At 34.1% G+C, this 14,796-nt stretch overlaps 2 protein-coding genes and 1 pseudogene across 6 annotated transcripts in view; 1 reads left to right on the forward strand and 2 right to left on the reverse strand.

Moving 5' to 3' along the window:
• Positions 1 to 12,557, forward strand: part of VRK2 (VRK serine/threonine kinase 2) — a 97,921-nt gene extending 85,364 nt beyond the window's left edge. For 2 of the 4 annotated variants that reach the window (XM_074332005.1, XM_074332006.1), the window contains exons 13-14: positions 6,344 to 6,433; positions 10,555 to 11,024. In XM_074332005.1, the coding sequence (XP_074188106.1) occupies positions 6,344 to 6,433; positions 10,555 to 10,899 (435 nt within the window). In that variant the 3' untranslated portion in view covers positions 10,900 to 11,024. Of the gene's footprint in view, positions 1 to 6,343; positions 6,434 to 10,554 lie in introns of all 4 variants that reach the window. The other 2 variants (XM_074332004.1, XM_019717191.2) reach the window with 2 other exon arrangements.
• On the reverse strand, positions 9,342 to 10,348 carry LOC141571754 (protein NipSnap homolog 2 pseudogene; annotated as a pseudogene).
• The window catches only part of FANCL (FA complementation group L), a 60,743-nt gene continuing 56,405 nt past the window's right edge, over positions 10,459 to 14,796 (reverse strand). The window contains exons 9-14 of one of the 2 annotated variants that reach the window (XM_019717216.2): positions 14,252 to 14,335; positions 13,742 to 13,787; positions 13,578 to 13,659; positions 12,622 to 12,738; positions 11,309 to 11,380; positions 10,459 to 10,994 (exon numbers count right to left, since the gene is read on the reverse strand). In XM_019717216.2, coding sequence (XP_019572775.2) covers positions 10,959 to 10,994; positions 11,309 to 11,380; positions 12,622 to 12,738; positions 13,578 to 13,659; positions 13,742 to 13,787; positions 14,252 to 14,335 — 437 coding nt within the window. In that variant the 3' untranslated portion in view covers positions 10,459 to 10,958. The remainder of the gene's footprint in view (positions 10,995 to 11,308; positions 11,381 to 12,621; positions 12,739 to 13,577; positions 13,660 to 13,741; positions 13,788 to 14,251; positions 14,336 to 14,796) is intronic. The other variant, XM_074332007.1, reaches the window with a different exon arrangement.

A 14,796-nucleotide genomic window follows, 5' to 3' on the forward strand; every position in this document is an offset into this window, starting at 1 on the left:
TTTATTGGGAGTTTTTTAATTACTGATTTGACTTAGTTAGTAGTTATCTGTTCAGATTTTTTGCTTTTTCTTGATTCAGCCTTGGAAGATTGCATGTTTCTAGAAATTTATCCATTCCCAGATTGCACAATTTGTTGTCATGTAATTGTTCCTAGTATTTCCTGATAATCTTGTATTTCTGTGGTGTCAGTTGTCACTTCTCTTCTTTCATTTCTGATTTTATTTATTTGGGCCCTCTCTCTTTTTTGCTTGATTAGTCTGGTTAAATGGTTTATCAATTTTTTTTCTCTTGTTTAGAGTCCCATTGAGTTCATCTGTTTTTCCCCTAAGTTCATTGCCTATCCTTACAACCAGTATTTCAAACTCTGCATCTGGTAGATTGTTTGTCTCCCGTTAATTCTTTTTCTGGAGTTTTTTCCTGGTTTTGTTTGTTTTCAAATGGGATATGTTTGTCTCCTCATTTTGGCTGACTCCATGTGTTTCTATGTATGGGTACACCTGCTATGTCTTCCAGTTATGGCAGAGTAGCCTCATGTGTTAGGTGTCCTGTGAACTCTGGTGGTGCAGTCTCCCTGTTCACCTGAGCCAGCTACCTATTTTTGTGAATAATTTTATTAGTACCTAGCCATATTCATTCTCTTATTGTCTATAGCTACTTTTATGCTATAGTGGCAGAGCTGAGTAGTTGCAACAGAGACTGTATGGCTGGAAAATCTTAAAATATTTACCATCTGTCCTTTTAAAGAAAAAGTTTGTAAGCCCTTGGTCTAGAACAACTCTAATAGAAACATAATGTGAGCCATATATGTAACTTTAAATCTTTTAGTAGCAACATTTAAAAAAGTTAAAAGAACAAGTAAAATTTGTTTTAATATACTCTAAACCAATATCTAAAATATTGTAATGTTTTATTATAAAAATTATTTTAAAAATTTAGATATTTAACATTTTATATATTAAAATTGTCAAAATATCATGTTTTATATTAATAGTACATCTCAATTTGGACTAGCCACATTTCAAGCATTCAAGTCAAATGTGGCCAGTAGCTACTCTATTAGCACAGCTCTAGAAATTACAAGTACCTTTAACTTATCATCAGTCTACCTGGAGTTAAAATTTCACTTCACATATAAGACCCTTATAAAAATATGTGTATATTTCCATTTATCCTGCCACCCTTTGTTCTGTTGTCGTATGTTTTGCTTTTACAATAATATGTAATTCCACAATGCACTGTTATTGTGCTTTAAAAAGTCAGTTTTCTTTAAAAGAAATTAAGAAAGGAAGGGGGAATAAAGTTTGAAATACCCCCATATTTACTGTTACTGGAATTCTTCAGACCTTTGATAGAACCAAGTTTACATTTGGCATCATTTCCCTTCAGCCTAAAGAAATTCCTTTAATTGTGTAGATTTCCTAGAGACTAATTCTCTCAACTCTTGTCTGCCTGAAAGTATCTATATTTCACCTTTGCTTTTTTTGGTGTGGGGAAAACTAGAATTATATTGTATTTCTGAATTCATTAATTGTAGACTCAGAGATTGCAAAAATAGAAAACTCCCATGTATGTTTTCCCCAATTAAATCATCGTATATAACCATACTATGATTTTCAAAACCAGGAATTAACATTGGTATACTACTGTAAAATACAGACCTTATTTGTTCACCGATTTTCACATGCACATGTGTGAGAGAGAGAGTGTGTGTGTGTGTGTGTTCCTATGAAATTTTAGTACATGTATCATGCAAAGACCACAATCATCCTACAGAACTGTTCCATGACCGCAAAGAAACTCCTTTATGTTGCTTACATCTTGAGTTATTTTTAATAATTTGTAGTTTTCTAAGAATTGGTGTATTTCATCTAAGCTGCCATAGTTTTATGTGTAGAATTGTTCATAGTATTTATTCCCTTATTTAAATCCTGTAAATGTCTGTGGGATCTGTAGTAGTATTTCTTTCTTTATTGGTTGTTTTCTTTTTTGGTCTGGTTTATCAATTTTATTGGTCTTTTTGCAGAACCAGCTTTTGTGTGTTTGATTTTTGCCTATTTTTCTGTTGTCAATTTCATTGATTTCTGCTCTTGGATTTTTCTTTTTCAAGTTTCTTGAGGTAGAAACTTAAGCCTCAATTATTGAATTGTGACTTTTCTTCTTTGCCAATATAAGTATTTAGTATTATAGATTTCCCTTCTAGCACTGTGTTAGCTATGTCCCACATATTTTGAAATACTTTCATTCAGTTCAATATATTTTTATGTTTCTCATCATGGGTCTCTTTGACTGATTCAGAAAAGTGTTTTTAAAATTTTCAAGTGCTTGAAGCTTTCCTCTATTATTTCTTTCCTTCAGCTTGATTTCGGTTTATTTTCCTTTTTCTAGTTTAGGTAGAAGGTTAGGCTATTAATTTGAACCCTTAATTTTTTTCTAAAATAAACATTTAATGCTATAAATGTCTTGCTAAGTGCCATTTTAACTGCATCCCATGAATCCCTATATACATTGTGGTTTTATTTTGCTTAGTTCAACACATTTTGTACTTTCCCTTGAGACTTCTTTTGTGATGCCCTGGTTATTAAAAGTGTTGTTTAATTTTCAACTATTTGAAATGTTTGTTATCTTTCTGTTATTGATTTCTAATTTATATTGATTGTCTGAGAACATATTTTGTGTAATTTTAAATTTGTTGAGGTTTATTTTATGACTCAGGATATTGGTGTGTCTCGGTGAATGTTCCAGTTGCAATTGAAAGGAACATGTATTTCTCCTATTTAGGGGTGGAGTACTCTATAATTTTCAGCTACATCCCATTGGTTTTTGGTGTCATTAAGTTCTTTTATAGCCTTGCTGATTTTCTCTAGTAGTTCTATTAATTACTACGAGTGTGGTTTTCTAGTTAGGAGGATGTGGGGTGCTGCCTCTTTGCTGTCATTTGCTTAATGCATGGCAGTGATGGTCAACAGAGCTTCTCCCCTCAGTATTTGAGGGTTGCTGTCTCTTTGCTCATGTTTGCTTAATGCAGGGTGCACGTGGTCAGTAGGACTCTACTGCACAGTCTCCGGTGGGTACAGGAGAGGCACTGCTTCTGCCTGTGTTAGCACAGGGAAGGACAGTCTACACAGCTCTCCCCTACAGTCTGCATAGTACCTGGTGGGAGGGAGGGGTGCCACCTCAGTAGTGCAGGCTGGGAATCGTTGACATGGCCCTCTCTCATAATTTCCATAATACCCAGTGGGAAAGGATACTGCCTGGTTAGTCTGGGCATGGCCAGTAGGGCTCCACTCTGGTCTTCTCAGTACTTAGTTGGGAGGGAAGGTGTGCTCCCTGGCTAGTACAGCGTGGTGATACTTCACATGGCTCCACCCCAGCTTCCACAGAACCTGGTGGAAAGTGGGAGAGCTGCAGCTTCTTTCATGATTTTCATGTAGAGTAGGTATAGTCAAAGGGGTTCTGTCCTATAGACCTGCCATCCCTCTAGTCCATTGCTTAGAGAAAGCAGGCTTCTTTGGGCCTTTTTCTTTTTCTTCCTTTTTTTTTTTTTTTTTTTGTCTGTGCATATTGTTTCAGATTGTAGGCTGCTTTATGGGATACATACCATATTTCTCCGAAAATAAGACCCGGTCTTACATTAATTTTTGCTCCAAAAGACACATTAGGGCGTATTTTCAGGGGATGTCTTATTTTTTCATGTACAACAATCTACATTTATTCAAATACAGTCATGTCATCTTCTTCTGGAACATCATCATAATGTACTAAATGTGTCTGTCTGGCTATCTTAAGTGGGGCTTATTTTCAGGGAAACACGTTAGGATGAACCAAAAAGGGGGCTTGGTGGTGAGATACTAACAGCTAGGTCATTCCTCATGTCCTGAGTCCCCATCCAGTCTGCCTTCTACAACTTTCAGAGTGAATTATTTTTTTTGTCTGAAATCTGGTTATGAGGAATAGAGTAGAATGCTCTTACTCTGTCTTATCTGTTAATAAATGTCCCTCACCTTCATTTTGAAGGCCTCGTTGGGTATGGAATTTTTTTGTTATGAACTTTATAAAGATGTTTCCCTGCCTTCTTGGGTATGTTTTTTTTCCTGATAAGAATTAGCAATTATTATTATCATTGATGCTGTATATAATGTATCTTTCCTCTGGCTACTTTTAAGATTTGCTTTTTTTTTTTTTTATCTTTAGTTTTCTAGGCATGGTTGTGTTGTGTGTATTCTGCTTTTAGTTCATTGAGCTTCTTTTATCTGTGGGTTAATATATGTCATCAAATTAGGAAAGTTTCAGCTATAATTTCGTTTTTTGCCTTAATCCCTCTTACTTCTCTTTCTCAGATCCAAATACATGCAAGTTAGAATGCTTTACCTTTTCTAATATAACTGAGTCTGTGTTCATTTTTCAAATCAGTGTTTTATCTTTCATATACTGCAGTTTGGATATTCTTTTGCTAGGCCTCTCATTGGTTGTCAAATTAGCTGTTAAATCTAGCCAGTGAATTTTTCATTTCATATATCATATTTTTCAGTTCTAGAAGTACATTGTGTTTTCCATTTCTCTGCTGAGAGTTCCTCATCTGTTCACTAATTATGTTTAACTTTTCCATTAAGTCCTTGACCATATTTATGTAGATGTTTTGTTCTTATTTGATAATTCTACCATCTGGGTTGTAGCTGAGTCTATTTCTATTATTTTTTTTCTCTTAGTCATGGGTCACATTTTCCTGATTATGTGTAGTAAAGTTTTATTGTATGTTGAACACTGTGGATGTTAAGTTCTTGTGATTCCAGCATTTATTGCCTTCCTTTAAAGAGTACTGTTTTGGCCTGGCAGACAGTTAATTTATTAGTGGTTCGACTTTCTCATGTCCTGACTTGTTTAAACTTTTCTTGGGTGGTCTAAAATAAGTATCATCTTAAATTGTAGCATTTTAGGGATCTGGGTTGTTTTCCTTTCCTCAAGATTCACAGCCTTGTTTTTTTGTTTGTTTGTGTGTGTTTTTTCTATGCCTGATAAATTGCAATATATATTTTGCCCAACTTTATTGTTGTATTTATTTCATGGGGTTTCACAGCAGGTGGGGAGGTCTGGTGCCCATTACTCATGGCCAGAACTAGAAGGGTATTCATATTTTTTCATAGCTTCCTAATTGATTCTAACGTGCATGCAAGACTAATCACTGCTCACAATGCAAGATTTCTTAACAGCATCACTCCTGGCATACTGGGCAGAGTTATTTGTTGTAAGGGTCTGTCCTGTACATTGTAGGACACCATCCCTGGCCTTATCCAATAGATGCCAATGGTGTGTCCTCTTAGTTGTGTCAACCAAAAGTGTCTCCAGAAATTGGTAAATGTCCGTGAGGCAAATTTTCCCCAGGTTGAGAACTAGCTCTAGCAGAACAGATTATTATATACCTTATGCCAATGCTACTCAAAGTGCTGTGACAACCAAGTGCACTGGCATCACCTGAAGCTTCTTAGAAACAGAAATCTAAGGTCTCACGTCAGACCTTCTGAATGAGATCTGCATCTTAACAAGATCTCAAAATGATTTGTGTGCTTTCTAACATTTGAGAAAGAATGCCATAGGATAGCAAACTTTTTTTTAAAGGGCCAAATAGTAAATATTTTAGGCTTAAGGTCCAGTCATTGTCAGAACAATTCAACTCTGCCGTCATAGTGTAGGAGCAGCCACAAATGATCATAAACAAATGGGTATAGCTGTGTTCCAATAAAACTTTATTCAAAAAATAGGTAGCTAGCCAATGAGCCACACACTTCTTTTTCAATTACAGTTGACATTCAATATTATTTTATATTAGTTTCAGGTGTACAGCATAGTCATTAGACATTAATTTATGAAGTAATCCCCCCAAATCCACAAATATGTATGTAGGCACTATATATACTTGTTACAATATTATTGACTGTATTCTCTATGTTGTATTTTACATCCCCGTGAATATTTTGTAACTATCAATTTGTAATTCTTAATCCCTTCATCTTTTTCACCCTGCCCCTAACCCCTCTCCCATCTGGCAACCATCAGTTTGTTCTCTGTATCTATGGGTCTCTTAATGTTTTATTTGTTCATTTATTTTGTTCCTTAGATTCCGCATATAAGTGAAATCATATGGTTATTTGTTTTTCTCTGTCTGACTTATTTCACTTAGCATAATACCCTCTAAATCAGGGATGTCCAAACTTTTTTCAATGTCTTTCACCAGGGCCATATTCGGTAAAATACACAAACAGCCAGGCCACTCACTCGAGGTGAAGTACGTATTGCCTCACCTGGTTTATTTAAGTAAACTAAATATATTTTTGGAATTTGCTGCAGGCCAATAAAAAATGGATCGCAGGCTGCAGTTGGCCCGCAGGCCGCAGTTTGGACACCCCTGCTCTAGATTTATCCATGTTGCCAAAAATGGTAAGATTTCATTCTCTTTTATTGCCAAGGAATATTCCATTGTATATATGTACCATATCTTTACCCACTCGTCTGTTAATGGTCATTTGGGTTGCCCCATGTCTTGGCTATTGTTAAGTAATGCTGAAATGAACATAGGGGTGCATACACCTTTTCGAATTAGTGTTTTGGATTTCTTAGGATAAATACCCAGAAGAGGAATTGCTGGGTCTTAAGATGGTCTTTTAATTTTAATTTTTTGAGGAATCCCCATACTGTTTTACATAGTGGCTGCACCAATTTGCTATCCCACCAACAGTGCACAAGGGTTTTCTTTTTTCCACGTCCTAATACTTGTTTATTGATTTACTGATGATCGCCATTCTGACAGGTGTGAGGTGATACCTCGTTTTAGTTTGCATTTCTTTGATGATTGGTGACAGTGAACATCTTTTCATGTCTGCCATATGTATGTCCTCTCTGGAGGAATATCTATTCAGGTCCTCTGCCCATTTAACTGAATTGTTTGTTTTTTGGTGTTGAGTTGAATAAGTTATTTATAAATTTTGGATATTGACACCTTATCAGATGTAGTGTCATTGGCAAATATCTTGTCCCATTTAGTTTTTGTTTTATTTATGATTTCCTTTGCTGTGCAAAAACTTTTTAGTTTGATGTAATCCCATTTATTTTTCCCTTTGTTTCCTTTGCCCAAGGAGGTATGTCAGTAAAAATACTACTAAGAGCAATGTCAGATAATTTACTGCCTGTTTTCTTCTAGGAGTTTTATGGTTTGGGGTCTTACATTTAAGTCTTTAATCCATTTTGAGCTTATTCTTATAATGGTCTAAGAAGGTGGTCTAGTTTCATTTTTTTTTTTTTTTTTTTGCGTGTAACTGCCCCGTTTTCCCAAAACCATTTATTGAATAGACTGTCTTTACATTGGGTATTCTTATATTCTTCATCATAATTGACCATAAGCGTGGGTTTATTTCTGGGCTATCTATTCTGTTCTATTGATCTATAATCTGTTTTGATCCCAGTACCATGCTATTTTAATTACTGTAGCCTTGTAGCATAGTTTCATTTGAGTTATGAGTGATACCTCCAATTTTGTTCTTCTTTCTCAAGATTGCTTTGGCTATTCATGGTCTTTTGTGGTTCCATATAGATTTTAGGATTATTTGTTCTACTTCTGTGAAAAATGCCATTGGTATTGTATTTTGATAAGGATTACACTGAATATATAGATTGCTTTGGGTAATATGGACATTTTAATGGATGTTAATTCTTTCTATCCATGAGTATGGTATGGTATATGCTTCCATTTATTTGTATCTTCAGTTTCTTTCTTCAGTGTCTTATAATGTTCCAAGTATAGTTCTTTTACCTCCTTGGTTAAATGTATTCCCTAGGTTTTTGTTTGTTTGCTGCAACTGTAAATGGGATTGTTTCTGAGTTTGTTATTGGTATATAAAAATGCAACCAATTTCTGAATATTAAAATTCATTTATCAGTTCTAACAGTTTTTTGGTGGAATCTTGAAGCTTTTCTATATGTAGCATCATGTCATCTGCAAATAATGAGTTTTACTTCTTCTGTAACACACTTTTCTAAACCATGCCATAGACTATCCCACTCAGACCTCTCAGTAAAGTGAAGACAACTGTTGGTTAAATTCTTAGACTAGATATATAGGTTACACAGATATTTCTGTCTTGAAATTTCAGTAGCTTGACTTTTTTTTACATAGGTGGGGGATATGATCCACTTCCACATGTAAGTAAGTTATATATAAATGCTGTTTGTTAGTTTTCCAGTGATGTTCAGATTTCTTTTTCTTTGTAGAAGAAGAGTGTTTCATGGGCCCAAGGAAATAACTATTCACTTATTTTGCCTTTAGCAAATTGAGCTGATAAACTTTAGGAAAAGTGCATTAGTATGACTCTGTTAGCTCTAAAAAGTTAGTTATCGCTCAGTAACTTATTTTTAATAGAAAAGCTAAAAAGAACCTTCAAGACATCTCTTTTGTTTTATATACCTTATGTAGAAGTCATTTCTCAGCTAATATGCTGCATCCTGAAAGTGACTTTTTTGGGGCGGAGGTGCTATTTGAAGAGTGCTACTGTGAATAATGCTGTGATGAACATGGGTATACAAATATCTCTTCAAGATGCTTTCAATTCTTCTGAATATATGCCCAAAAGTGGGATTGCTGGATCATATGGAAATTCTATTTTTAATGTTTTGAAGAACCTCAGTAGTGTTTTCCATAATGACTGCAGCATTTTACATTCCTACCAGCAGTATACGAAGGTTCCAATTTCTCTATCTTCACCAAACTTGTTATTTTCTGTTCTTTTGATAATGGCCCTCCTAAAGGGTATACAATAACATCTCACTGTTGTTTTGATTTTACATTTCTCTTACTATTAGTGATGCTGAGCATCTTTTCAAAAACTTTTTGGTCATTTGTATATCTTTGGAGAATTGTCTATTCAAGTCCTTGGCTCATTTTTTTAAATTGCTCATTGAGTTGGAAGTGTTATTTATATATTCTGGATACAAGTCCTTTACTAGATATATGACTTGCAAAATGTTCTCCCAGTCTGTGGCTTGTATTTTAACTTTTAAGTAATGTACTTTAAATTACAAAAGTTTTAAATTTTGATGAATTATAATTTATCAATTTTTTAATTTGGGTTTCTTGATTTTGGTGGTATATCTATGAACTCTTTTGCCTAAACCTAGGTCACAAGGGTGTTCTCCTTCCTATGTTTATTCTAAAAGTTTTATATTCCAGCTCTTGTATATAAGTCTACAATTCATTTTTGGTCGATTATATGTAATATGAGATAGTGGTCCAAATTCATCTCTAACAGAGATTCTGAGACAGCTGGATATCCTTGCAAAGAGATGATCTGTCCCCACTGAATTGCTGATACGTGTGTTGGAAACCTATGTGAATTTCTGGACTTTTAATTGTATTCCATTGATCTGTATGCCTGTCCTTATGCCAGTGCCATACTGTCTTGATTACTCCGGTTTTATAGTCAGTTTTGAAATTGAGAAGTGTGTTTCAACATTGTTCTTTTTCAAGGTTGTTTTAGCTATTTTGGGTCTTTTGCATTTCCAAAACCTGCTGGGATTTTGATTGGGACTGTATTGAATCTGTAGATCAGTTTTGGGGAAAATTGGTATTTTGCTACTTAAACAGTAATTGTCCCATACAATCATAGCTCCTGGTCAGAGTTGCTAAGATCTGAATTCATATATATTAGGTCCTGACTGTGAGACAGGATCATTCCAGAAACTAAACTCTTAACAGCAGCTGATTTTTACTAGAGAAGCATGTTGCTTCTTGCCTTACGGGATTCCACAAATTCCTGATTTCTCCGAGTTTATTCACAATGGCTGGATAGCCTGATCCTGCTTGCCATACCATGTCCCATGTCCCCACCAAAGTCCAAGGGTAATGTTTACCTTTGGCCACACCACTTGGCAAATTTTCTTGCGTGGTTCTAGGCATTCTGGTTTAACACTGGTAGAACTTGAATTTGTACAGACTGCCTACGTTTCCTTTTTTTGGCTAGGAGATAAGCGTGAGCTTCTTTTCCTAGATCAACTTTCTGGACAAATAAGAATTTTTTTAACCAGCTGTCTTCTTGAGGTGTTATTGGAAGACGTCAACCTCCAGAGCACAGGCAGAAGGCTGGCTACCAGCCGATGCCACCCAGTGGGCGTGTAGCCATCTTGTCCCCCAAGAATAACTGTATTAATGACCAAAAGGCTTTCTAATTATGATTGAATCTGTTTTTCTGTCTTGCCAAGAAAATTCAGTTTTCATATTCTGTCTTATTTTTGGATTATAAATTGAGATGGCTCACTTATTGGGTTAAAAGAACTAATCAAGTTAACCAGATTTGACTGTCTCATGCTGGTTAACTATTATGTTTGTGCAAAAGTAATTGCGGCTTAAAAGGTTAAAAAATTGCAATTACTTTGCACCAACCTAATATAAACTTCTAAAATCCAGGACCAAAAAATAAAAACATGAAAACTTTATTTAGCATTCTTATAGAGTACACACAATAAATAATTGGATAACAAATCTAATACACTATGTATGTATTTTCCCATAGGGAAGCACAAGGAGAAGACAAAAATACTGTGAGTCTCAAGAGTTTTTGAATGAAGTAAAAAGTTCTCCACAAATATCCAGCTATATACAGTTCCCAAAATCATTTTATGAACTCCATCAAGATTTTACCAGTCCAGACACATTCAACAAGTCAAGATGTCCATCTTGGTATACAAGCACTTCTACCACTGCTATGGAAGTCACAGACTTAGAAAGTTCTACAGGACTGTGGCGTGCAATTTCCCAGTTTACTCTTAGTGAAGAGACAAAGGCAGATGTGTATTATTATGGCTTGACCATTCTTATTCTTTTGGTGATAGTATGTCTTGCTTTATATTTTCTCTGAAGATATCAAACAAAATCCTTTTTTTTAAGTTTCCAGTTCTTCAGTGTTACATTCTTATTTCAGGGCTTCCTCCCAGACATTTTCAAGGTAATTGGCTTATTAAAAGAGAATGTATTTTAAACAAAGTAAGTTTGTGAACATTCATAAAAAAAAGTCTCAGATCACCTAGCAAATCTAAAAAAGGGGTTGTTCTAAAGGGTTAAAGGTTTTTGATCAGAAGCAGTTTGAAAATTAAAATGTTATTGATACGAACAGTTATCTTATAGAAACTTTTCTTCTGTTCTTTAATACATAAAATAACAGATCTCGAAATTTTTAGATAAGCTGATATACTATATAGATATCTAACTTCTAAAACACGATTAAAAAGCTAAGGATATTTTATGAATGTGAATAATAATTTGCTTACCTTACTACAATATGGACATTCACCAAACATGATGTTAAAACTCTGTCTACTAGTCAGTAGTCCTCTCAACCACTAAGGATTTTAAAAAGAAGAAAGGGAGCAGTGTTAACATGATTACAGATACTCCAAAAATCATTTTCTTTTTGAGTACATTATATTTGTATTCTAGAAGATTTACCTTCTTAATTTCCTTGACTACAGATATGCTGAATAACAAGGGGAAACCAGCATGGACTTCACATTAGGGGCCCTTGTAAGAATTTGATGAAAATTGTTTACCTTTTCTACCCCCAAAACAATGCATACAGGTCTACAGGGTTCAGACCTACCTAGATCCATCCATCACAAATGAAGAACTTTTGCTGTAAAAGATACCATAGGCTCTTGAAATTTTAGTTCTCAATCACCAGTAGTGGGTTCATTCTCAACCATTAATTACAAGTGCCTTGTGACTGATGGAGGCAGTTCATTTTTAAAAATTAAATATTATGACCAAAGAAAGCACATGTTACCTTAAGAGTATTTCTTTAATTAAGGCCTATTATTTTATGATTCTATAAGGTGACCAACTGACAGACATGTCTACCTCAGACATGTCTACCTCAGTTCTCCCTTGTTAAAGTGCAGATAGCACCAACGACTATGTAAAATCACAAAAATCAGGTAGTGATATTAAGAAAGTCTTTGAAAATCGAAAGAACTTGACGGCTCTAAGGTGTTTTCTATATAGAAACACAGTTTATCATGTCAACTATGCCCTAAGATGAATGCTACAGAGAGCAAATTGACCTCAGGCAGGAGTGAAAGCAGATTTCACAAATAGTTAATAAAATGTCATTGACTAAGACTGCTGTGAGATATTCAGACCACAAAATGTGTTCTTCTCAAGACCAAAAGTGGGATTATTACATTTATTCTAAAGTCGAGCCTGAAAAGTAATATACTCCACAGTGCTAGTTCCCTTTCACCTTATTGCCACCACTACTCCCACCTGGATGAGTCTACAGTTTGCATGTGGTTACATGAGGTATTTACTGAAAGATTCCAGTGTATGTATCAATAAGCAGTCCATGAGTATATTGTCATGGATACATTTCCCCCTTCTTTGTTACTTTGGGACATTTCTTCACTCCTGAGAAACCATGATGAAGAAATGAAGCATGTGGACATCTGGAATGAACTGGTAATATAGAAGCTAATGGCAAAAGATCATATTGAAACAGATTTTAGAATAAATATTTCACATACACATACTTTCTATGCCGTGTTAGCTGGAAAAAGTCCTGCTGCTGTTACTTTTATTTTACTCGTACCTCATATAAGCATATTTGATGGAAAGGCTGTCCACACTGGGAATTATCACACACTTGATCAGGAATGGCACCATCAAGCTGGTAGGCATAACAAATTCCACAATCCATAGAAAAATCCTTCAAAAGAAATATTTATAAGAATATGTGTTTAAAACATACAAGATGGGATAAGAATGAATAATGTCGTAAGACAATATTAAATTTTTATAAATACAGATTTTATAAAGGTAACTACTAGATTGCTACACAGAAAATAGTCACATTACTATTTAACACTTAAAAGCTATTTATATGAGAGTGCTTCCTCTTTCATCCAATATATTACACACACAGATATGCAAAAAAATTTTATTTTTGGCTCACAAGATATTTAGGCTTAAGTAAATGCTCCCATAGTGTACATCAGTTAATGCCACTGCAGTATGTACAGATAGGAACTGATACTAGCTAGTGATTATTAAGTAAAGTTCAAAATTCTGTAACTAAAGGGGAAAAAACATCCCCACCATTTTAATAGTGTATACCTTAGCAGCTTTGTCAAAAATCAATTCTAAGTTTATTAATTTTCCATTGTCATGATATCTATTCAGTTTCTCAAAATCACACTGCCATCCCTCACAAACACATCTAGCTAATTAGAACTTTATTTCAATCATCCATATGCAGATACTATAGAAAATCCAAACATCTCATTAGCTACTTTGGACCTTTACCCTAGTTTTAATAATAAAGATGTCTGTCATTAATCACTTTACGGCTATGAAGACCATGAAAAAAGTACACTTATAACTACCAATCAAAGGTTAACAAGTTCTTTGATGCAACTGTTGCTTGTAGTTCAGACGTCTGTTATAATATTCTTCCAATTTCCTCACTTTCAGCCTCATTTTTCTCTGTACTTAAAAGAACATTTAACTTCAATGCTGTTTGGAATATCAAGTACTGAAAAAACTTACAGATTTTTCCAGGATGGCACGAGCTGGAAAATCAATTTCTAAAACATCTTTCAAATTTTGTAACAGACTATTTTCTGGATCCCTGAAAGCATGAAAAATTTTTTTTTTGTTATTAAATTTGGTAAATCATAGAAAAATAACAATTCTATTGCAAAGATACCTACCACAAATGTATGTTTCTGCTCAGCTTAATTCCCAGGGGTTTCACCACTTCAGAAATTAAAAAAAAAAAAGTTAATAATTTAGTGTTTGCTGTTCTCATTTTGTAAAACCAGATTTGGAACAGAATTTTATTTTTTTCAATTGACATATAACACTTAGTTTTAGGTGTACACCATAACGATTTGGTATATGAGTGTATTGCGAAATAATTACTGCAAGTTTAGTTAGCATCCTTCATCACGGCAGTTTTTTTCCTTGTAATGAAAACTTAAGATCTGCTCTCTTAGCAACTTTCAAATATATAATACAGTATTGTTAACTATAGAATTTATTTCTTAAATACATAATTAGAAATTCTAAGTCATATATCTAAAAAACGAAAGTACACAGTTCAAAATGATGGGACATTTTCATTTAAAATAATTACCATTAATATTTTAGATTAATACTTTAACAGTAGTAAATAAGGATTTTACAGTTCTATTGCAACATTTAAATCTGAGATCTCATACCATGGTCAGCTCCAAGAAAGCAGCACTCCGGAAGCATAGTAGGATGTCTGGGGTCTACATCTATATTTATTGAAGCATTATTCCCTAGAATCAAAAAATATTAAAGTTTTTAAAAGTAGAACAGTTCAACAAACAAAAATAAAGGTGTACTTGGCTAGGTACTTATTTCATTGTATACACAAGAGTAACCAAATGTTTTATAATTTTTTTATAAATATTTCACTATATTAAACAAATTCTGAAATTATGATTATGACCAAAGATTTGGGGATCCAAAGTTTCAAAAAACAGAGTCAATCCATAAGTTAACATAATTAATTTAGATTGGAATCCTGGTCAGAATTCCATTAAAGTTTAAATTAAAAATTCTATGGAATGATAAAGATATTTAATACACAAAAACCATAAACCACAAATTTAAGAAATATTGATCTAAATTATTTTTGAAAAGTAAGACAACTACTATGGTCAAAAGTATAAAAAGACTAGAAATATAATGAATGGTAAAAATAAGCATGCCTAAGATTTGGGTTTTATAAAGTTTT

This window comes from Rhinolophus sinicus, linkage group LG05 (assembly GCF_036562045.2).
Source record: "Rhinolophus sinicus isolate RSC01 linkage group LG05, ASM3656204v1, whole genome shotgun sequence".
NCBI lineage: Eukaryota > Metazoa > Chordata > Mammalia > Chiroptera > Rhinolophidae > Rhinolophus > Rhinolophus sinicus.